This window comes from Zea mays, chromosome 5, assembly GCF_902167145.1.
Source record: "Zea mays cultivar B73 chromosome 5, Zm-B73-REFERENCE-NAM-5.0, whole genome shotgun sequence".
In the NCBI taxonomy this organism is placed as follows: domain Eukaryota; kingdom Viridiplantae; phylum Streptophyta; class Magnoliopsida; order Poales; family Poaceae; genus Zea; species Zea mays.
The window spans coordinates 171,693,703-171,715,847 of record NC_050100.1 but is presented as its reverse complement, the minus strand read 5'-3'; the positions used below and the strand labels follow the sequence as shown (position 1 = coordinate 171,715,847).

General features: G+C 43.9%; 2 protein-coding genes, 2 long non-coding RNA genes and 1 pseudogene across 9 annotated transcripts; 3 read left to right on the top strand and 2 right to left on the bottom strand.

Moving 5' to 3' along the window:
- Window positions 1–1,347: 1,347 nt before the first annotated feature.
- LOC100384054 (uncharacterized) lies at window positions 1,348–20,445 on the bottom strand. Of its 5 annotated transcripts, none has more exons than NM_001368217.1 (7): window positions 20,350–20,445; window positions 19,277–20,052; window positions 19,010–19,057; window positions 8,214–8,447; window positions 7,905–8,130; window positions 7,592–7,805; window positions 1,348–1,546 (listed from the first exon to the last, which is right to left on the bottom strand). In NM_001368217.1, the coding sequence occupies exons 5-7, from the start codon at window positions 8,073–8,075 to the stop codon at window positions 1,491–1,493; spliced, it is 441 nt and encodes a 146-aa protein (NP_001355146.1). In that variant the 5' UTR covers window positions 8,076–8,130; window positions 8,214–8,447; window positions 19,010–19,057; window positions 19,277–20,052; window positions 20,350–20,445; the 3' UTR covers window positions 1,348–1,490. The 5 variants fall into 5 exon arrangements, with proteins under 5 accessions (NP_001355146.1, XP_035814658.1, XP_035814659.1 ...); NM_001368216.1 differs by lacking the exon at window positions 1,348–1,546 and adding an exon at window positions 2,530–2,564; XM_035958765.1 differs by lacking the exon at window positions 20,350–20,445 and having other exon boundaries at window positions 1,354–1,546; window positions 8,214–8,390; window positions 19,277–19,322.
- On the top strand, window positions 11,999–12,883 carry LOC118472070 (uncharacterized). Its single transcript, XR_004849602.1, has 2 exons — window positions 11,999–12,352; window positions 12,428–12,883. It is a non-coding gene; the product is annotated as an uncharacterized lncRNA (long non-coding RNA).
- Window positions 15,293–17,520, top strand: LOC103627229 (uncharacterized). Of its 2 annotated transcripts, XM_020538553.3 has the most exons (3): window positions 15,357–15,441; window positions 15,686–16,727; window positions 16,872–17,520. In XM_020538553.3, exons 2-3 carry the CDS (start codon window positions 16,164–16,166, stop codon window positions 17,151–17,153), a joined length of 846 nt encoding a protein of 281 aa, XP_020394142.1. In that variant the 5' UTR covers window positions 15,357–15,441; window positions 15,686–16,163; the 3' UTR covers window positions 17,154–17,520. The 2 variants fall into 2 exon arrangements, with proteins under 2 accessions (XP_035815085.1, XP_020394142.1); XM_035959192.1 differs by having other exon boundaries at window positions 15,293–16,727.
- Window positions 17,274–20,343, bottom strand: LOC109939965 (protein NLP4-like; annotated as a pseudogene).
- Window positions 19,949–21,753, top strand: LOC103627227 (uncharacterized). Its single transcript, XR_002262430.1, has 4 exons — window positions 19,949–20,033; window positions 21,003–21,053; window positions 21,185–21,321; window positions 21,459–21,753. It is a non-coding gene; the product is annotated as an uncharacterized lncRNA (long non-coding RNA).
- The last annotated feature ends 392 nt before the right edge of the window (window positions 21,754–22,145 follow it).

Below are 22,145 nucleotides of genomic sequence, written 5' to 3'. Positions count from 1 at the left end.
CTGCATGTTCACAGTGCACCACCGCACGACTCACCCGTCAGGCTGCTCTCTACCTCGTCTCCATCTCCCTGTGAGCACGTAGGGTTACGATGCTCCTTCCTAGGCTGCTCGGCCAGCCGGCCCAGTAGTGGCCCAGCTGACTGGCCTTTTATCTTTTTTTTAATAAAGTGAAAACACAAAAATCGGACAGCAATCCCCACCATTTTCACTCTTATTTTCTGATCAATGTCATTGAGCTCCTGTACTGTTTATATACTACTTTTTTGGTAGAGGTACTTGTTAGGTTTGAACTAAAGCCTATCCCAGTGTACTCCAACCCTGCACGAGTAAGCGGAGGACTACGCCTTGATCCACAAACCCTAGTGTGAGAATCTTCGCACAAAAGGCACATAGTACTACGCAGATTATCTGCTTCTCTTACGGGGCAGGGCATTACAGTCATGCCCTTTAATATCTATTCATGAGTTCACTAGAGAGAAAACCCCATTCTCTCTCGGACTGCGACCCCATAGTTAGCTCATATAGGTGAAATCGTTAAGGAAATTTTGTAGGACAATTTCCCTGCTTATAGCATTGACTTCATTAAGAGCATATCGCTCAACCTGCCATACAGACAGAGCACAGCAGCTCATGAGACTCTTTATCTTTTGTGCTCTTGGTTTCACAGTGCTTCGTTTCCTGGAGCCTGGATCTCCGGTCACACAGGACAGTTATCCGCAATTGAAACCGCTAACAGGGTACGAGTCCCATTCCAATGCACGCTGCTTGGATTGGCTTTTGAGCCAGTCCTTTGGTGAAAGGATCAGCAAGGTTCCTTCCAGACTTGATGTAATCTACTGTTATTACACCCGCCTCTCTAGCATGCCGACATGAATCAAGTCGTCTTCTGATATGCCTCAAGGATTTTTGGTTGTCCTTTCTACTGTTCACTTTCAGCAACACAGAAGTGTTGTCACAGTATACTAGGATAGCCGGTATCGGCTTTGCTAGCATTGGAAGGTCTGACAACAGGTCTCTCAACCATTCAGCCTCCAATGATGCTGAATCAAGTGCAACTAATTCAGCCTCCTTGGTGGAACGTGTCGACACTGATTGTTTAGACGATCTCCATGACATGGCCCCACCAGCTAAAGTGAACACATAGCCACTTGTAGACTTCATTTGATCTGAGTCAGAGATCTAGTTTGCATCACTGAATCCTTCAAGTACTGACGGAAATCCGGTATTTAATACCAAGATTCATCGCTCCTTTCAAATACCGAAGCACTCTGTACAAGGCTACTGTAACACCCGGGTTTAAAGGACAGAGCCGGGTGCATCTCATACATGTGCCAAAGAAGACAACATATATAATCATAGAGTGTATAGAGATAAATGTCACAATAATCAGAGTACTTATTACATAGCGGAAGTCTTACAAAATAAAAAGATAAATATAGCATGATCTAAAATCCATCCTTGGCGCCAGAAAGTCAACTGGGAGACGCCACCTAGATCGAATCGAACTCCTCGATGCGTGGCTCCTCTTGAACCACCTGTTCTTCTCCTGTGGGGGGGGGTGTGAGACAGCAAGGGTGAGCTCACACATTATAATAGCTCAACAAGTTGTGGGGAATAATGTGGCATGAACTCACCAAAGGTGGGAGCTCATGAAGTGTAAGGCTTATCAAAGAAAAATGGTTAAAGCTGAGCATTGCTTTTAATGTTGGTCAAACTTTTATTAGCAATTACTAGATGTAAGTAAATACCAAACCATAATAAAAATAATAGAACAAAATTAATAACAAATCCCATGCAATGCATATGACCAATTGAGTTTAAGTTCCATAATTTAATCATGTGAGGGTCCGAGCCGCTCATGACCGTGAGCATGGCTAGTATACTAGTTTTACACTCTGCAGAGGTTGCGCATCTTTACCCACAAGCCGTGTTACCCATCTGCCAAGGGGTCATGAATCCCATACACCTCTACCAAGGAAGCGAGGCAGGGTAACACTATGAAGCCTTTACAAAGTTCCACTAGCTTCAGAAATCCCGCTACAGTTTATAGGAAGCTCCAGTGCAGGAATCCCTCGCCTGACCGCCATCGCAGCAAAATTAACCCAAGGACCTCCCTACACTGATCACTCCCCTACTGCCCTTGCCCCTTTCGGGTAAGGAAGACCTCTACTAGCTTTCCTAGTTAATCAGCCAAGGGCGTCCTATTAAACCCTTGTGGTAGCACTGCTTTCCCGGGTGGTCGCTCCATGTTCCAATTAACATAATGATCTTATCATGAGCATAAATAACATAACAGAATAATTGGAACATGGATATAATAAAATATTAATCCCAAAACCATATAGAGCAATAGCATAACTACCCAAGTGAATCAGGGGTAAACAAGGTAAACAGGATAAACATACTAGGGTGACCTATCGGGTCCCATCAAAATTAAACCTATGCATTGAATAGTGATAATAAAGAATATTATTGGGTAAATGAAAGTGATCAAGGGCACAACTTGCCTGGCACTTGAGATTCCAGTTACCAGGGTGATTCTTAGGATCCTCGTGACCGCACTACTAGTCGTAGCAATACAAACATACATGGTATAGACAAAGTTAACATTACACCAAACATAAGAACATACTGCATAATAATAATCTACGCGTTGCTACGAGATCGCGGGATCGAGAACTACTAAGATCGGAGTTATGCTTAAGGAGTTATGATTTTATAGGAGATCTGCGTGATTAAAATATTAAACTATATTATAAATTGGTTAGTACAAATCATATGAGAGAATATCTTATAAATAATTAACTCACTTTGATCTAAGTTATAAATGAACCATAGATCATATTTTAATAGATTATAATGATAAGCGGATTAACAAGGCTATCCAACATCAGTTAAATACAGATAAAATAATGAGATTTGGTACCATAAATGTTGTTATTGCATAGTAAATATTTATACAAGACTAACGCAACTTGAACGGATCAATTCGGAGTTTAAATGGGGAAGTTATGAATTTAGGAAGGTTTTATGTATTTGACAAAAGATTAATTAAGAGATAATTTAAAGTGGCTTTCATGTCAGATCAATGACACTAGATGATAAACAATAATATTACAAAATTATAGAAACTGGAATGGTTAAATTTGGACTCAACATGGATTTTATATGAATTAAATGAGTTTCTGCAATTATTTTTAAACCCAAAATCAATTTCTAAATTCATTTTCCCTCTTTTCTTTATTTCCTGGACTGTGCACAAGATTTAATCAAAAGCCAGGGGGCTCGGGATAAGAATCCCCAAACACCGAGCATAGTAAAAGTGGACAGCGGGTTTATTTATCGAAACCCGAGGGGCTCTATTGCAATTGAGGCACGACCGAAAGGTATCAGCGATCCAGATCCGCTTGATCAAGAACTAAGGGCCTGGATTAGATCGCCAATAACCCGAATCGGTACGAAACACGATCCGTCTGATCACGATCTAACGGCCATGAGTTCAATACTACTCGATCCCTCTCCAGCGCCCATCCAGAATCGGACGACCACAATTCCTTCACTGTGAAGGGGTAACCTCATCAAATCAGGGTCGTTCATCAACGATTTGGCGGCCAGGGTCTTTCTTCTTCCCCTATCTGGTGCCGGGCCAGCGGCGCTCTGCTGCTGATGGCAAAATCTCCACCGGCGAGTGGTGCCCAGCCACCATGGTGATCCTATCTTAACGCCAAAAGGTGCTAATATACTATGCACATGATGTTGCGAACGCAGTTGCAGGGCACTCACCGGGCACGAATAGAATCCTCATGTGAGTCCTGCGATGTTCTCTCTCTCTCTCTTCGTTTTGACCCGTGGTGACGCAGCAGAAACCTCCGGCCATGGAGCTTCAAACCGCATGGGCGCTTCCCTTGCGGACGCGCTGCCACATAGCGCTACGAACCTGCGGAGCATGACGGCGAGCTGGGTCCCCCACCCAAGCATATCGACCCTGAACGCAGCTGCCGCGGGCGCAAGGTGCTCCCAGGCCGCACTGGCGGCCGGAGACACTCCTGATCCGCTTTGGTGGGCCTGGGCGAGGACGATGATGGTCGCTAGCAGAGCCCCACGGCGGCGGCAATAGAGGCGGCCGTGCACCAGAGGAGGCGCGGAGCCGGTTCATGGCAGGGGCGCCGGTCGGACTTGGGGCAACGGTGCCTAGAGGTGGTGGCCAAGGATCCGCGCGCCGGGAAGATCTCGGTGTAGAGGACGGTGACCGGCCGGAGTTGGAGCACGAGCGTTCGGATCTGGAGCTTGTTGGTGTCCTCACGACGGCCGAAGGCGAGCCAACGCGGAGGTGAAGCCGAAGAGGAACAGGCCCTACGCCATGGCTAGGAGGAGGTGCAGCTGGTGGAGCACGGCGCTGGTGGGGGATGGGAGCATGAGCGGTCAACCATTTCGCGGATTGCACCAGGAAGAAAAAGAAGGCTAGATGGGAGATCGTGGCCCTGTGTATTATAGCGCCGCCGAGAGGGCCACGGACGGTTCGGAGTTTGCTCAGATAAGCTCGCGTGAGATGCGTCGAGTTTGTTGCGGTCAACCAGAGCCGAACGACGCGGGGAAGGGGATGACCCTGTCAGTCGGGACCCACTGTCAGAGCCACGGCTACACCGAGAGCAAGGGGGAGGGAGGATGGATTGTGGGCCCTGAACGTCAGTCACAACACCAAATCACGCGCGCGCGTAGTTGCGAGATGGAGCTACCGACGTGCGGGCCCCACAGGGCAGTGCCCGGGTGTGAAGTGGGTGCGCAGATTGAATGCCCTGGTGGGCCGAATTAGTGCTGTTTGGCCAATTAGGGTTTTCTTCTTTTTTCTTTTCTTATTTATTTTCCTATTTTCCTTTTCAAATTTCCAATTCATTTCAGATTCAAATTTCCAAATTTCAAATGTCAATCATCTCCCTAATGAAAATAAAACATCTACTATTAATATTATTATTTTTTCTTGTCACTCATTTAGAGGAGGAATAAGTGGGTCCATAAACATTTTCTTTTCTCATTTTCTATTTTCTATTTTCATTTGATTTACAAATTTCAAGTTCGAATCTAAAATAAAGTTTAAGAATTCAAATTTTTAATACATACTAAAAACAATTATGATGCAATAGATATATATTTATTTATTTTAATTGATTTATTTGTTTGATAAATGTTTGAAATATTAGAAACACTCATATTGTTTTCTTTCTTTTTAGAGAAATAGTATTTTGAATGTAAGGTAAGGAGTAAAAGTTACTTCACAATTAAATATTCATGTAAATAAATACTTATGGTGCATCATTTAATGACATGCATAATCACTTGGTTGAATAGAAAAGTTTTCTATTATTTTTTTTTTAATTCTTGGTTTTCAAAATTCCGTTCCAATCTTCAACACTCAAGTATAATCTGAGATATCTGTATTTACTATTTCCTTTCTTCACATATTTATTTTATTATTTTTTTGTACGCATTTTGGGCCTTACAAATCCTACCCCCCTTAACAGAAATCTCGTCCTCGAGATTTGTAAGGAAAGGGTGTATACTCATATTGTCTCAACACATATGCACAAACAAAAATCTCAGCATGATGCATAATAAATTTTTTTAGCAACACATGGGGTCAAATAGACCTTATTATTCCTCCTAAAGTAGTATCATACCAAATACTAACTAAAGTTACATTTAGATCTTACAAATAGTAGTAACAGATATATATGTTTATGTAGCTTGGTGGAGCTGGTGGTGGTGGTAGAGATAGTGGAAGATTAGGAGAGCATAGGTATCCAGCTACTGTTTATGTGGGATATAAACTGAACAGGTTGAGGTAAGAAAGATTATGGCAAGGAAAAGACTTTATCTAAAATGTTTAAGTCCTAATTCATCTCGAGATTTGCTTTGACTGTTATACCTTTCCTTGTCGATGTTGATCTTTTCTCCTCCAGTCTTGGTCTCATTGATTCAAGGTTAGTGTATATTATTGGGGTTGGGAAATATGGTTAAGATAGATATGGATGTGATAAACCACATGATGTAGATCAAAAGTTTGTTTGATGTTAGGTGAGGATAGATTGATTATACCATTCATCATGGCTCTATGGGTTGGGTTAGCTCATGGTTGAGTTGATCTTATATGCTAAGTTAACACTTGGCTAGAAGGGTCCAAGTACCACTAATCTTTTTCAGCAGACCACATTGGATTAGATCACACTAGATTCCATAATCCTATTTAAGAATACTATTTAGTTAAGAATATCAAGCTGACTTTATCTTTATGAAATTCTAGTATATTTTTTTATCTCAGTGGAACCTCCGATTAGTATATATTTTTATACACCTAAATTTTTTTATGTCGTTAGCAGGTGTGGTATAGAAACAAGGGTACATGGGGTAGGTAGATTAAACAAAGTTTTACTTTTTCTTTTGGGATAAACGGGTTGGGCAACCTATAACATAGGCTAGGTCGTGGTTTCTCGGACAAGTTGGTCTAAGACACCAATTTAGGTTTAAAATCCATTTATAGGAATATGATTTAGTTAATACTTGTGGTAGATCAGAATTTTCCGTTTAAATCTCTACTAACTATTAAGAGGATAGTGTAGACTGCCCCCGCTCCCTACCCAATGCCCCCTGCTACCGCACACCCCCGCGGCCCGCCTGTTCCCCCCGCAGACGCTGCACGACCTCCGCTCAACGCCCACCCCCGCACGCCGCCGCGGATCCCGCACCCACGTGCGCCGCAGCCCTTCACCCGCGCCGGGGTCTGGCACTGAAACGCCCGCGCGCAAGCGTACCGCCTGGGAAACCCCACGACCGCCGCGAATCCCGCACCCACGCCGCCAACCATGACGCGGATCTCGCACCCACGTGCGCCGCAGCCCTTCGCCTGCGCCGGATTTTGGCACCGAAATGCCCGCGCACAAGCGTACCGCTCGGGAAACCCCATGAACGCCGCATCTCGCACCCACGACGCCAGGCATGACGCGGAACGCCCACCTCCCTACGCCAGCGGAACAACCGCGGAGAAACTCTCGCGCGCCGCGAAACGCCAGCCGCGATACGCCCGCGCGAACCCCACCCCAGCCGCAAACGCCATAAACACCCGCACGCACGCGCGTGATTCACCCCAATCTCAATACCCGCGCGTGGCCCCGCCCGTTCATTGCCCAGCCAGTGTGCCGCTGGAGAGGAAGGACGCAGGAGAAGTAGCTTGCCCCGCCGATGGATAAGAATCAACCGCGCAGGCCTTGACCAAGGTATGATCGACTCTCCAATGAAGTTTGGTTTATACTCAGTTAGCTAGGAGCAATTTTTTGAATTGTATACCATGTATTGTTTTGCTTGATTCTGAGCATTTAAGTCTCGTGTGGATTGCATTTTCGGATCAAAAGTCGATCAATCCTCTTGCCCGCTGCCGAGGCTGTTGCATATGTTGGCACCAATTGCTCCCTATAAATGTTTGTGGCTAGCTAAGCAAGCTGGAAGGAAACCTATATTTATCTGTTGTTTAAATTATGCATACGCAATAACTCTTAACCATAAACAACATAATAGATTTCAAAGACTGATTTCAATTTACCTGTATGTATACTAACTGGAGGAAACCAGGAGGAGCAAATCTGTAGTTTAAATTTATGCATACGCAATAGCCTTGGGATCAGTGTGTTGTCATCATGCTTTGTCCAAAGTGAGAATACAATCCAGCTAGCAGTTCTACGATCAATAGATTTGTCGCTTGAAACAGTCCTATTACCACAATGGCTATAAAACACACAGCAAGCTATGCTTATAACCTAAAAAATAAGACAAGACATAGACAATAAGTAACACATAGGTAACAAAAAAAATAATTGAAATGCTAGACACTGAAACAATGTCACCATGGAACTTACTGCACAGTTTTGTATTATAGTAAGCATCTCTGGTTTTTTCTCTGCCATACGAGAAACAAAACCCAAATACCAAAGGCCAAGAAATATGGTATGGAAGACCATCAAGAAAATTATAGAAGAAATATAAATGGTGAGGAAGATGGAAAGATTCATCCGCAAATCCAAGCCCATTGACTGAAAACTGGGCAGATGGTATAGTGCTGCCAAGAATATCCATGCAATATACCTGCATTTGGAAACAGCTTCAGAGAATCAAATATTTTGTGAAAACATGAGTATTAGTTCACATAAAAGGGGGTTAATGATTACCATCGATTGAAGTTTGAATAGTTTGGTTTGATGGTCTTCCTGATAAAAGGCGATGAGAAGAAATATAAGAAGCCAATCACAACATTTTTAGAGATTCAGTCAGACGGCCAGAGGGCTGCTTATGGAGTTTTTCTTTTCCCATAAAGGTAATGGTTCACAAGTCAGTGAATCATGCTCCTGCAACCATTTAGTGTAATTTATCACTTCAGGAACATCTCAAATTTGTGCTCCGATCTGCATAAGTAAATAATTATACCTTCGTCTGAATTTTACTGTGTTGACAAAGGCATGCAAACAAGCATGCAAAAATGCAAGATTTAAACTCAGAAGTAAAAGAAAACACAAACTTCAAATTAAGATGAGAGAAACTAAATTTTACTGTGTTGACTTCCTTACTCCTACCATAAAATAAAACTAACAAGCCATTAGGTTAACATATTGAATTCAATTGCATCGAGATGACTTTTGGAAATTCGATCGATATCACTTTGTTACATGAACACACATGTATGCTATCTTATAATTCATCGCACTAGCTAAGCATTTCAACATTAACGCCTCCATTCAAAATTATAAGATATTTTGTTTTTCTATATACATTGCTTTAACTATGTAGTGTATATCTAAATGCTTAGCAAAATTTATATATCTAGGATAGTCAAAATTCCTCGGAGAATTTATGCCTCTGAGGATAACGAACTTTCAAATCCACCAAAAGCTGTTTGTTTGCGGTGGATAGAATCAGTGCCAAGAATTACTGTCATGAAATTGTTTCAAAATAATAAGATTAAATAGCATTGCACACTGCTTCCCAGTCCTACTCGTTCAAATACCAACTACTATGAATGTTCATTTAACAGTTCATATACTCTTCTTGCTTGTTCTAGCATCAGATTTTGTGCTGTCATGCATGAATGGTTGCATACTAGGACACCAAGAAAGTGCCCTTTCTCATCCTAATTTGGCACAATTTCCATCTCATTAGTAGACGTTATACCAACTGAATTTCTATCAGCCCTTGCTTTGGACCTGGTTCTTGGTCAGAATGATCCATGATGTGCTTGAGGGTGTAGCACTTCTTCAGGTTCTGAAACAATGTTATTTCTTCCTAGAGACAAGCGTTTTGCTTTCTGATCGAGACCACATACATAGTTTGATGGTTCTGTGCTTGCCACTGTACTACTTGATGTATCAACATCCCCAAGCGACATCCGTCTTGGAGTCATAATATAATCAATACTGGATAAACTGGAGGCTCTTGGAATTCCTTCTTTCTTTGATATGCTGTGCATCACATCGGTATAGACATTGGACAGGTGGGCCTTGTCTTGATCTGTACCTTTTCCATTCACGGCCATCTCCTTTGACGAAGGCAGATATTCCAGTTCATAAAAGTAGCTAGGCAAACATAAAAATTTCAGCATTCCAGCCACAAAATATCGAAGTTTACCAAATTTCTTCTGATATTTCTCCGAAAGTTCTAGGACAACAACATAGTAGTAAGAAAAGTTTCAGCTTCTCAATGTCCACAAATTTCCACTGATGCAAACATTGGAACTTAGATCTTGAAAGCGAATACACTCACATAAATAATTTTAATTATTTATTTCTGTGCGCATGGCCAGTTCAAATAAATAGTTTTAATTAATTATTCATCACGAAATACGAATGCACTCAGATCTTGAAAAGCATGAAGAATACTCACAAGTATTAATGCTATATAATTCCTTTATAAAACTTCATCTCATGCAATAAATAAAATAAAGCTAATATTTGTAACAGGCTTAACAATATGCATGTTGTCAAATCACATATTTATTTAAGATTTGGAATTTGGATGACCATTGTAAATCAGCATAAATGTAGTTGTGAACGTGCAACATATTTCAAATTAAAAGTGCAACTAAAGAACAGAGTTCTCTCTCGCAACTTAGTGTCTAGACTCAGGCAACGTCAACTAATTCTAGGTGATCCATTCTACATGATCCGTGAAGAATTCCCAGAATCTTTTCAAACTTAAGTCTCAGAGTGTTAATGGTTTCATCTAAAACCGTTTGCAACAGAACTTCGTCCTCAGCTAAATCAGCAGGTGCTAGATCTTTGCAGATATTCAGAACCTTCATTTGCTTTGAAATCCCTTGCCTCAGTTTTTCTTTGTGCTTTAGCAATGTTTTTCTCTCCTCCCCTGATATCTAGCTTCCCCCACCAGCTGTTTGCTTGCAGTTGATGTGACTTTGCTAACACTTCAAAATCCTCATTCTTAATTCTCTTGTGAGTGTTAAAATAGAGACCACGAACCATTCTCCGCTTCCTGGTACCGCTTCGCTGCTTCCAGCTTCCTGTTGTCATCCAGACCATCATCGTAAAACTTTGGCTTTGCCAACTCTAGCTTGGCTCCTGCCGAAGGTCGAGCGCCGGGCCTTGATTTCTACAGCAAGGAGAACAGATAATGTGAGTCATGAGGTCTTAACCATGGTCAAAAACATGTGCCTGAGTTGCGTGTACTTACATCTGTCTGGCTTGCCATAGGTTTTCTTTCGACAACAACATGCTCTCGAGTTTGTTTAGGTTTCATGTCACCAAATGGTCTCTGCTGAGCTGCCTTTACTGGTTCCCCGGTCTAGATTCATAACTTGAGGGATTATTAGACTGCTTGTTGAGCGCACCTTGAGGTTTGGCTTGCAAACTTGAACTTTGGAGGGTTTGTGGGTTCGCTTGCCTCATTGGTGGCTCTTGCCTTGCCAGTTCTAGCCTCCTGGGTTGAACTTTTTCGACAACTCTAGGATAAGAGCGAGGTGGATCTTGCCTTGCAACCGTTGAATGGCTTGCAAGTCTCCCACCATTGTTACCCCTCTTGTTTACAAGGCTCGGGTCATTACTATGTCTCAAATCTGGCACCGTATGCGCAACGTTAATAATTATCATAATGTTAAAGCCAAGCAATAAGCATGGAAAATTAAGAACTGCTAAATTTTTTGTACTCACTTCCATCTTCATCCATTTCGTCAAAGAACTTCAGGTTGGGGAGATGGGAGGAAAAACAACAGATACATAGTCATATTGTTGTTAAACACCAACCCCAATCAGATGGCATGAATTAACTATATCAGTACCTTAGAGAGTTGAATAGAAGTGGTTGAATTCCGCCGTAATCAAGCACCATTTCAGGTCGACGCACAAAGAGCACGAGCTCACCTGAAGTTCCGCGGGCGGAGAGCACATAGGTGATAGATGATGATCCATATACACACAATCTACTGAGTGACATTATGCCTGCTGATCTTGAGTTGTCACCTACTGACAAGCATATCTTTATTGAGGAGGTATTTGACACTAGGTTACACACTCCTCTCTCTATTTCAGTTCAAGCTTTGAACTTACCCAAAATATTTTCAATGCAGTTGCTTTTGAATGCATTGAATAAGCAAGTTAGGCATGGTCTGAGTTGTTTTATAATAAGGTAGCTATTCAATATTTAGCTTCAAAGAACCTTCCTTCAGAATAATGATTATGTACTGACATTTTTATTTCTTAGATAATGTCAAATTTACTGTATTATTATGGCATGGGTAATGTCGTGAAGGATATTTTGTTGCAACGCTACTTTGGAAAGGTAACTAAATATGGCTTAGGTTATGGCATGCGACGTGATATTTGCGTAGATGCTTAAAACTTGTGTTTGAACTTTATGATCCTTAGGGAGTACGTGGAGGCTCAGTTGAACCTGAATCAGATATTGTGCAGGCTTGTAGAAGCGTATGCGCTAAGACATCTCATCCCTTATCAGTTATGGTGTATTTGTTTATGATCTTTAACCCTCCTTTTATTCAATAAAGTTTCTAAATCAACGGCAGTGCATTAATGTGTGGCGATTTATCCAAACTATCAATGAGTATGTCCTTTTTATCTCTAAAGCTTATATGTTCAACTCCTACGGTCATCCGGTGCCTGAGTCAGTGGATGAGTGAAACCAGATAATAATATTTTGCGATGCTTTATACAGGAGAAAAGACTTGACAGAGAACCTGAAGCAGCTACAGTGCAGGACACTTATTTTTGTTGGTGAGAATTCCCAGTTCCATGCTGAAGCTGTGCACATGACTGCAAAGCTTGATAGGCGATATAGCGCTCTTGTGGAGGTACCAATTTGTACGCAGATTTTATTTTACGTTGATTTTAGGGTTTTTTACATACCAAGTTTGGTGACTCTACAGGTACAAGCTTGTGGCTCGGTTGTGACAGAGGAGCAACCACACGCAATGCTGATACCAATGGAGTACTTTCTCATGGGATATGGACTGTACAGGCCAAGCCAGATAAACTGTAGCCCTCGTAGCCCTCTGAATCCGTTTTGTATATCACCAGAGCTCCTCTCTCCTGAGAGCATGGGGGTTAAGCTAAAGCCAATCAAGACACGAGCCAACCTTAAAGCATAGGAATAGGTGATGAGAATGCGTAGGAACTGATGCGCATCCCTTGATTTTTTTGTGCTGAAGTGACATAGCTGTTGTTTCCGTGATGTACATAAGACAAGAGGTTAGTCGGGTTAGGGTTCGGTGGGTCGTCGATTCCATTGATTTCTAGACTTTAAAACAGTTGTACATTGTCACAGATTTATTTGTTGAAGGGAGAAGAAATAATAAGGGGAGATGAGATGTTGCCAAAAGTTAGTTCCTCTACGTTTCCATTTTATCTTGTAAGTTAGACTGGCGAATCATTGCGGCTTTCTAAATAAGTTCTGATGGCAGTCAATTGTTGCAGAAGCTTCTCTCGTGTTAGCATGGATAATATATCTTGTGAATCATTTCTATTCTCATTTTATATATCTATGCTTTCCATTCCTACTTTTGCAAATAATCTTCTATCTGTTTGCTGGTAAATTTGTTTTTCCAATTCAAAATATCTTGTGACTCATTTATATTGAGCATGTGTTTACAAATAATGTTCTCATCGGCTCATGTGGTCTTTTAAGCCCTGCCTCTACATGGACTTCGGCCTCGCTTCCGCTGTCACCACGCTCTGGACCTGCACCGATGTCACGCACCTCGCGCACGTGCTCCTGCAGTTCCGCCTCGCCTGGTGCGGCAAGCTAATCCGTTATACCCGCGCCGTCGCCACACACTACGTCTGCTCCGTCAAGGGCCTCTGCTTTGACCTCTTCATCATTAGAGGTGGAAACAGAGCTTTCAATGCATGCTAGAGGTGCACGATGTGATCAATATTATCCATGCTTGATAAATGATGACAATGGTGATGGTCATGATATATGGTCAACATTGTATTGATCTTTTTCCGAGTTTTAGGCTATCATGTTGTTTGCTGGAATGGAGATATTTCATTGTTCACTTGGTTCTTGTGATAGAGACATAGAGTTAATTACCTTATTTCGGTGCTTTCTTAGTACCTTTTCTGATATTTGAGTTGTAAATAATACTTCCCCAATTGTGCTGTCATTATAACTCAATGACATTATTAAAATCATATATAGAAATCAATATGTTACTAATGGTTGCAATGTAATGGTGAAATAACTAGCTTAAAATAACAAAATTTATATATGGGTAGGATCACAATGGATTCTGAAACATTTTCTCATAACAATATAACACACATTTGTACATAAGTTGTCGTATTATTATACGTTTCCATTGCAACGCACGGACACTCATCTAGTTAGTCCCACAACCGTGGCCTCTTCTCTGTTTCCCATTCCCCCTCTTCTTTGTTCTGTGCCTCGTTTCCCATTCCCATATCTTCTGTGCCTCGTTTCCCATTCCCATATCTTCTCTGCTGCCATTCCCATTCCCATGTATCGTCTGACAGGTGGGTCCCACAACCATGGCCTCTTCTCTGTTTCCCATTCCCATACCTCTGTGCCGCGTTTCCCATTCCCATACCTTCTCTGTTTCGCTCCGCGTATATGACCAAATTTTACCAAAAAAGTTATCTGTGTGGGGTCACAGCCATAACCAACTAAGACTACACAAGTTGTATACGCACTGCAACTTATAAAGAGGTGTGTACGCAGTTTAGTGGCCGATGTGGTACTAAGTTTAGCTTGCAAATACGAAGCACACGCGTCCTGAGAGGCCCATCTGCTTGTTATGGCCCAGACCAAGTACCAGTATTGTAGCAACCGCTCTCTCCCGGGTCAGCGCCTCAGCGGACTCCCCCCTCCGGCCCTCCCCCAATCCCCACCCCCGCTCGTCGTCTCCCCCGTCCGTCTCCATGACCTCCTCCTCCAGCTCTCCCTGCTACCGCGTGACGAAACCGCCCATACAACAACCGTGCTGCCGCTACAACCTCACTCTGCATAGCGCGAACTATGACTCCATCAAGCCGACCATGGACGAGGAGGAAGAGCGCGAGATCGGGCCTGGGCAGCACGGACATCACGTGTTCCAAGTGCGCGACGGCGAGGGACCTGCTCTGCTCCAACCGGGTCATCGCGTCGTCCTAGACATGTCCCTCAGGCCGCGGTGTGCGGATCCAGTCCTACCTTCCTCGGATTTGGTGTCCTCTCGCTCGGAAGGGGGCGAGTGCTGCACGGCCCACCTATGCACGACACGTGGAGCCCCGTAGACGCGGACCTGGCGGAGCTGCTCCTAGAGGGCTTCGTCAAGAGGACGAGCGACAGGGAGCTGGTGCGGCCACCGGCAGCGACGCCACAGAAGGAGGTCCTCGTGCACGTGGCCATGGGTGGTTTCGTCACGCACTACGGGTAGAACTCCATCCTGGAGAACCTATGGTTCGGGGTGCCCATGGTATCATTGCCGCTATACATGGAGCAGCACCTGAACACATTCGCGCTGGTGGCTGCCATGGGCGTCGCTATGGCGATGGACGTGGACAGGAGGAAGGGACACTTTATGGGCCACTTGATTCTGCTGCATCGATGAAAATGTGGGTTATTTCCTTTGATCACAATCAAGCTGTTGCTAATCTCAACACTGAAGATGGTTACTCAATTCAGGGAAGCTTTCCGAAGACAATACTCTAGGTTGTGATTCTGCTCTTTATGATCAGTTTCATAGCAGGTGGCTTCATTTGGGGGGCTCCTCACAATGCAATTTTGCTGATATTTGTTGTGGTCATATTTTGTTTTGTTGATGCACTTCTGATCTAGAATGCTTGCTAGGGTAGCAGAGGCGCGGTTGGGTTTGCTAATCGCTATTCTGATGCTGATTCCAGGACTGCCAAAGATGGACAGTATGTAAAGGTTACAGGGGTATGTATAATGCCAACAAAATTGTTTGATCTATTCTTATCTTTTTACTTGAATCAGTTCACTTGTGGTGCTCTTTATTCATCCTATATGTTTATTTTATTTCACTATTGGTAAATAACACTGCCCTGACATGTTGATTATTAAAGTTTTCATTTGCTCAACATGAGCAACGTGTTCTGCATCAGTCCTCTTAAAATCCTTTCATGTTTTCTCTGTCACATAGTTTACCTTTTATTCTCTTCAGGAGCGCAAAATTTGTCCAGGATCGATGAGGCAAAGGGGATCATTGATAAGATGAAGGTTAAGTTCCCAGATAAAATTGAGGGATGGAAGGAGGTGAAGGAAGTGGGCGAGCTAAGGGGCGCGCGAGAGGACGTCAGGTAGATGCTCAAGGCCACCTCCTGCCATCCCATCTTGGTATGGTAGTTCTTTCTGCTCATGCCGAGGCTCCCTACGGTTGGAGCGTGCAAGTGATTCTACTGTGTGATGTTGTTTATTCATCGTTTCATCTAGCCACCCAGGGTTTATGCATCTCTACAAAGTGTCTCATGTCTCGTGCAATTGATGAACTAATACTCCGCAATCTTTTGTATTGGGTAATTTAGGAACTTGTATAATTTAGTTGGTCGTTTGTTTACTCAGCTGACCACACATCAGTTTATGCAACAAAAATAGGTTTGGGAAATGTGTTAGTGCCCCAGCTGCACTATTTCTCTTTGTTTATGCTAAATCAATTTAGGGCCTTTTGCTTTACTATTCTCCTCTTTATGATCCAGCATCAGCCACTATTTTATTGGAACTTTCTGCAGACTTCAAAACAAGGAGGCTTCCCCAATATTCAGTCTACGCAACATGTTCCCAGTACAAGCATTTCATCGGGTCTTCCTCTCCCACAACAATTGCCTGTATACTCTCAGCCAACTCTGCCCCTTGGGCCTTTTACCAGCCTGGTTGGCTATCCATATTTGCCTCAGAACTATTACTTACCTTCATCGCCATTCCAGCAAGCGTACTCAAGTAATGGGCCTTTCCATCAATCTGCTGCTCCTGCCATGCCTGGAGCTGGTATGAAGTATCCGATGCCACAATACAAGAGCAGCCCTCCTGCTTCGACCCTACCACAACCATCATCACTCTCTGGTTACGGAGGGTTCGGAAGTGCAAATAATATCCCTAGAAATTTCAGCCAAAATCAGGGTGCTGCCGCTGCACCCACAACTTTGGGATTCGATGAAGCTTTAGGCACACAATTCAAACACCCCAATCATTATGCAGCACTACAGCAGGTAATGATGACATAGTGCTCTGGTTCATCTTTTGGTGCCCTTGGTTGGAGCTATATAGCCTTCTTTAGTTGCATGAGGTTTTCGTGTTCCTATTTTTGTTTTGGAGGTTCATTTCATTCTGACGTTTTTTTGTTTCCATATCAGAGTGATAATTCAGCAATGTGGCTTCATGGAGGCGCTGGTTCAAGAACAATTTCTGCAGTTCCGCCTGGTAACTTCTATGGTTTCCAGGGCCAAAGTAAGCATGGTGGCTTCCGCCAGGCACATCATCCATCTCAGTACGGTGGTCTTGGGTACCCAAGCTTCTACCAGTCGCAGACCAGTCTGCCACAGGAGCACCCCCAGAGCCCCACTGAGGGAAGCTTGAACAATCCCTACGGGGTACCATCCCAGCCTTCACACCAGCTCTGGCAGCACATATACTAAACCTTATGTGCTCTCCTGGGAGATGCCTCTACGCTGCCAGGCTACCTGCAAGTCTTCTTGGCACGCAGCGCCGTGAAGAGAGCAGACTAGCTAAACCCAACAGCAATGAAGTGTGTTGTTTTTCTTTCTTTCTTTTTTTCTCCAGCTGTGTGTTCTGGAACTAAATTAGGCTGTCGTGGTTTTTACTTTATAGTGAGTGGTGTTGCAGTCTTGCAGAGGTGCTATCTTGTAACGGTAAAGTCCTAACTCATCTAACATATCTGCTTTTCATACCCCTGTAATGTGACATTTTGTTCTTGATGCCTAGAAGCTTCTACGTGTTGTAGCTACTTTAGTAAGGGTGATAAGAATGTTCATCTTCTGCCTATGGGATGCATGTGATGGTTGACTCTCTAATGGAAAATACCACTATATTATTGCTTAATCAGATTAGCATGCTGGCTGCATTAGTTGTACCTCTATAATTAAATGACTGATGGTATCTACAGAAGCAGTAAACTATCCTTTGCTGAATCTTGCATTTATCTGATGATTCACTCACCTCCAAGGCTCCTTGCTGCATCTTTTAGGCTACCAGCAAAGTACTGCCGAAGAATCTGCAAACTAACGGTCTTCTCGGCCTTTGTACGCCTTTTTGCCTTGCTACCTTCAGCAGTTGCCTGAACACCAGATAGAGATGGACCCTGCCCCCCAGGTGAGAACATTCCATGCATCCGCAATGCAGCTAACTCAGATTCTTGCTGTGATGTTCCTGCCAGACTTGTCCAAGAGGCCTCTCCTCTACGATCTGCTGAATTGCCTCCAAAGGACAACTCAACTTTGTCCTTCCCATGAGGAGTAAAAGAGTTCAGCTCGTTCATTTCCAGCACCGCTTCGTCTTCCATCTCTCTATTTGTGACCACACGTAGGGTCTGGCAAACACTTCGCATGGTGCCTGACAAGGAGTCCAGCACTATGTTCTGGTCCTCCAGTGCTTCACAATCTGTTGGCAGAAAGAATTCCAGCACAAAGTCTGTTGTCCCAGTGCGTGTGCACCGCAGGCGGATCGCCACTGCACCTTTTAACTTGAAGGCATGGTGAGACAAGGGGTATTCCAATTTAGTTCAGGATCCAATGTCCGGCAAGAAGCATGGCTGGTTTGTTGTAAAGGCCTTCCTTGCAACCCCCTCCCCACGCAGAAGGTGGTGCTCGGAGCAGGTCTCATGGAAGCCCCGCATCTCGGCTTCATTCACAAAGCATGCTTCATCAATGGTGGAGATGCAGTACCGGTAGTTCTCGTCGGAATGTCGGTTGCCTCGTTTCCCTTGTTGAGCACATGTGACCCATGTCTGAGCTAATGGCAGCTTGTGGGTCAAGCAGGCTGCTCTCAGGACCTCCAGTATCTCTGGTAAAGCATCTTTGTAGGAAGCAGTGCTGAACTGGTGGATAATCAATAGGAGTTGCCATGAAGTCATAAGTGAGAAGATATAAGCATTGGTGTTCGTGTCTCAATATCTTACACACTTGCTTTATATTCTCTCTTTTCCAAATTATAAGTCGCTTTGATTTTTTTTGTTACATAATTTTTTCCATGTGTCTAAATATAACATATATCTAGATACAAAAGAGGATCTATGTACTAAAAGAACCAAAGCGACTTATAATCTGGAACAGAGGGAGTAGCTGAGCTAGGGTAGGTAAATTGAAACGTGCATAGTTTTTTTTCTTCACAAACATGCAATTTTAAGTAGATTTCATATCATGCCTACATTAAGTTGGAATGTAGAGGTCCTGAGATTCATATTTTTGGAAAAATGAATTATTTCCCAAAATTCAAAGTTGTGACACAGTGAGTGTAGAATTTCTTTTCTGCTCACCTTTATGCGTGGAATGCTTGAAACTTCTGTACTTCTGAGATTAACTGCCTGCAAACACCCTATTCACTATTACTAAAGCCCGGACCTGGAAACACTATTGATTTTCTACAGTAATAATTGGCATGCAGGTACTTCAAGGTGGCATCAGTGGCTAGACTGCTGTTTTTCTTTCCTGCACTAAGCTGGTGATTTGATCTCCTAACCTAACACACTTGCGATATACTTCTCTGAACTTTCAGGGGCAGTGAGATTGAGGAGGTTTCATACCTGGAGAGCACTGCAAATGGTGTTGAGCTCAGAGGTGAAGTTTATCTTCTGCCTTATCATGATCAGCTCGATGACGCCCAGGCAGTTGTAGCTTCCCTTCTCGAACACTGGCAGACCCATGGTGCCATGGACATCGAGGTATTGTGCATCCCTTACCCTGGGATACTCGTAGCTGGTGAAGTACCTGATGTCCGGCGACCACTCGGGGAGCCTGCCGATAAAGACCCTCCCTGACAGCCCCGGCGAATCCCCCGACTTAACATTGGCCGAGAACTGGTACTTGGTGGACACCTCCCTGAACCGGAGGAGGCTGTCGGAGCGGTGGTCGAGCGTGAACGGTTGCTCGCTTGTGGTCAGCACCAGTTTCCCGTCATCGTGGTTGACCGGCACCCAGAGCTGCACGAGGACGTCGCCGTCGCTCTGCGTATCTCGGATGTAGGACAGGGCCTGGCTGAACTGCTCCTCCACGGAGGAGGGGCTCGCGCCACCCGTCTGAATTCACCAGCTGGCGTTCGCGGCCGGCGCTGCCGTCGCCGTCGTCGTCACTGTGGTGGCTGTCACGTCAGCCGAGAAGAAGGCTGAGAGTGGAGGAAACGCTACCGAGTTGGGCGAGCGTGAGACCACCTCGAGCCAGCCGTTGTCGTCAGACAGTAGCTGCTCAAGGAGATCCAAGTCGACGCCCCCCGCGCCTTCGGACGTGGTGCGTGCGGAGATGCTCGGAAGCTGCGGGTCGCCTCCCTCTTCCATGCAGATGCAGGTAACTCTCCCTTCAAAACCTGCTTACACAGTTCATCACGAACGCACTGCATCAGTCATCAGTAGTAGCGATGATCTTGGTAACGATAACAACAACACTTGGGCATGCAATGCCAGAGTGCTTCACTTCTGTTCTGCTGGTCCATGCACATCTTGTGCTAGGAAACCATGGGGACATGGGAATCCTTGGGAGATTTTTGTGCTGGGCATGCGTGCCTTCGGATTGTAGGGTGTGGGTGGTAAGCAAGATCACATCATTTTCAATGGAAAGCAAGCAGCGAAAGAGATTGGTAGTAAGAGAGTAGCAAGCAGCTCACTGTTAATCACACGCCTGGCGCCTCCCTTCTTGTCATAAAAAGGGCTCCCGTTCTCCTCTCTTCCTCCTGTGGATTGGCTAGGTAGCACGGTTCTGCTCAGCTCAACTCACCGCCGGAAAAGGCTCAGTGCTCCACCCGAGCATCTAATGGATCCTGCTGCCGCTGTGAGACGAAAGGACAACAAGAAAGTTGCTTGGCCTGGCTTCGCTTGGTTTTGCCCTTCATTTTTTGGTGTTGTCGTAACAACAAAAACTGTGGGGGCCACCATGGCAATTTTGTTTTTCTTTAGTTGTTAGAATCTTTCCCTCTCACCGAGGGCCCAGTGCGCCACGCAGGAATCCAACCATACGTCCATACCCGCTTCCATATATAAAGTCAATTTGCAAGGGTGATTATGCAGCTTCAGAAGGATTCCTTGGTAAGAAATTCTCTCTTGCACAATACCACAGGTGGTTTCTGAGATTTTAAAAAATGGTGGTTGACCAGGTCGTGGGATCAAATCAGTCTCTTTGCGTTTGCGGGGGAAGATTTTTCTTGGTTTATCTTTTTGCTAGACTCAACTCATGTGAATGGCAGCCATCGTAGCTTTGTAATAAAACTCATATACCACACTTGCTTATTTTTGTTAAAAAAAACTGCACTTGCTTATGTAGGAAAAGAAGCTTTCTAAGGACAACGTGAAAGATTTATCAGCTGATCTACAAGTGAGGATGAATTTTCTATTTTTTTTCTTCCTGTAGTTGCACATAGGTCCTCAAGGATATGCTTATATCTCTTGGAAAGCTTTTTACTGTTAGATGCAGTGGGAGCTAACTTTCTCGTACAAATTCTGCAGAAAGTCATAGATGACTACATGAAAAAGATCGAATCCATCCAGAAGCAGAAGGAACAAGTACTTTTTTGATCTATTTGTTGACTTTTTGTCTAACAAGACGTAGTGTTTGCTGGTTATACGCTATAACCTGAAGCGAGGTAATAGGCACATATCGAACTGAGCTTCTGAATAAAAATAACTATGCTTGATGCTAGAACAAGAACTCGCAGTATTCTTGGGTTAACCATTAAAGAGCCCTCAGAAAGTGAATCAGAACTGCCTGGATTCTTTTCAGGAACTGATGAAAATTTAGACCTCAAGCTGACTGTATGGCTGGTGAGGAATAATCGCCTCCGTGAAGCATGGACCCCTGCATATGTTGGTGAATTCACAATGTAGTGATGTGATGTTTTCTGAAGCAATTTGTTTGGTTCATGGTTTTGGCGTCTCGGCGCTACGCCAGGGATGCACGTTTTGAATCAGGCGCTTTGCTGGAACTTTTGGGTGCACACAAGTTGAGACAATGCTGCTGTTGTGTGTGTGTGTGTTTTGAGATTAAGACAACGCTGCTGTGTTTTTTCTTTGAGATTAAGACAATGCTGTTGCGTATGTTCTTCTCGTTTTCTGTAATGTTCGTAAATAGTCTCGTCTTCGCCGTGTTGTCTGACTGCTACATTGTCAATGTTTCTAAACATACATCTCTGAATCAAATGTCTGGATTGGTTCTGCCTACTCTGTTGCGTCTGTTGTCAGAACTCAGCTGAGGCTCAAAGCGAGGACTCGATCCAACCCAAGCGAGGTACACTCGTCGAGCCTCGTAATATACACCATCTTTTAGTCTTAGGCAATAATCTATGCATATATTATGGATTAAAAAAAACGCTTGCGTGCTATCCATTGCATGTTGCAGGCCTGCAAGAGCGGTTGTCTTGGCGTTGCTTTCTTTCACAATGCATGGGTCTCTGCCTGCTTGGAAATTGGA

What these genes read in the sequence shown, in the direction of transcription:
- LOC100384054 (NM_001368217.1), bottom strand. Translation starts at nt 8,075, where the DNA reads ATGGGCTTGGATTTGCGGATGAATCTTTCCATCTTCCTCACCATTTAT. An exon ending in CTATAATACAAAACTGTGCA is followed by an intron (nt 7,806 to 7,904) that starts GTAAGTTCCATG and finishes CTTATTTTTTAG; the next exon opens with GTTATAAGCATAGCTTGCTG. An exon ending in TCCAGTTAGTATACATACAG is followed by an intron (nt 1,547 to 7,591) that starts GTAAATTGAAAT and finishes CCCCCCCCACAG; the next exon opens with GAGAAGAACAGGTGGTTCAA.
- LOC103627229 (XM_035959192.1), top strand. Translation starts at nt 16,164, where the DNA reads ATGCTAAATCAATTTAGGGCCTTTTGCTTTACTATTCTCCTCTTTATG. An exon ending in ATTATGCAGCACTACAGCAG is followed by an intron (nt 16,728 to 16,871) that starts GTAATGATGACA and finishes TTTCCATATCAG; the next exon opens with AGTGATAATTCAGCAATGTG.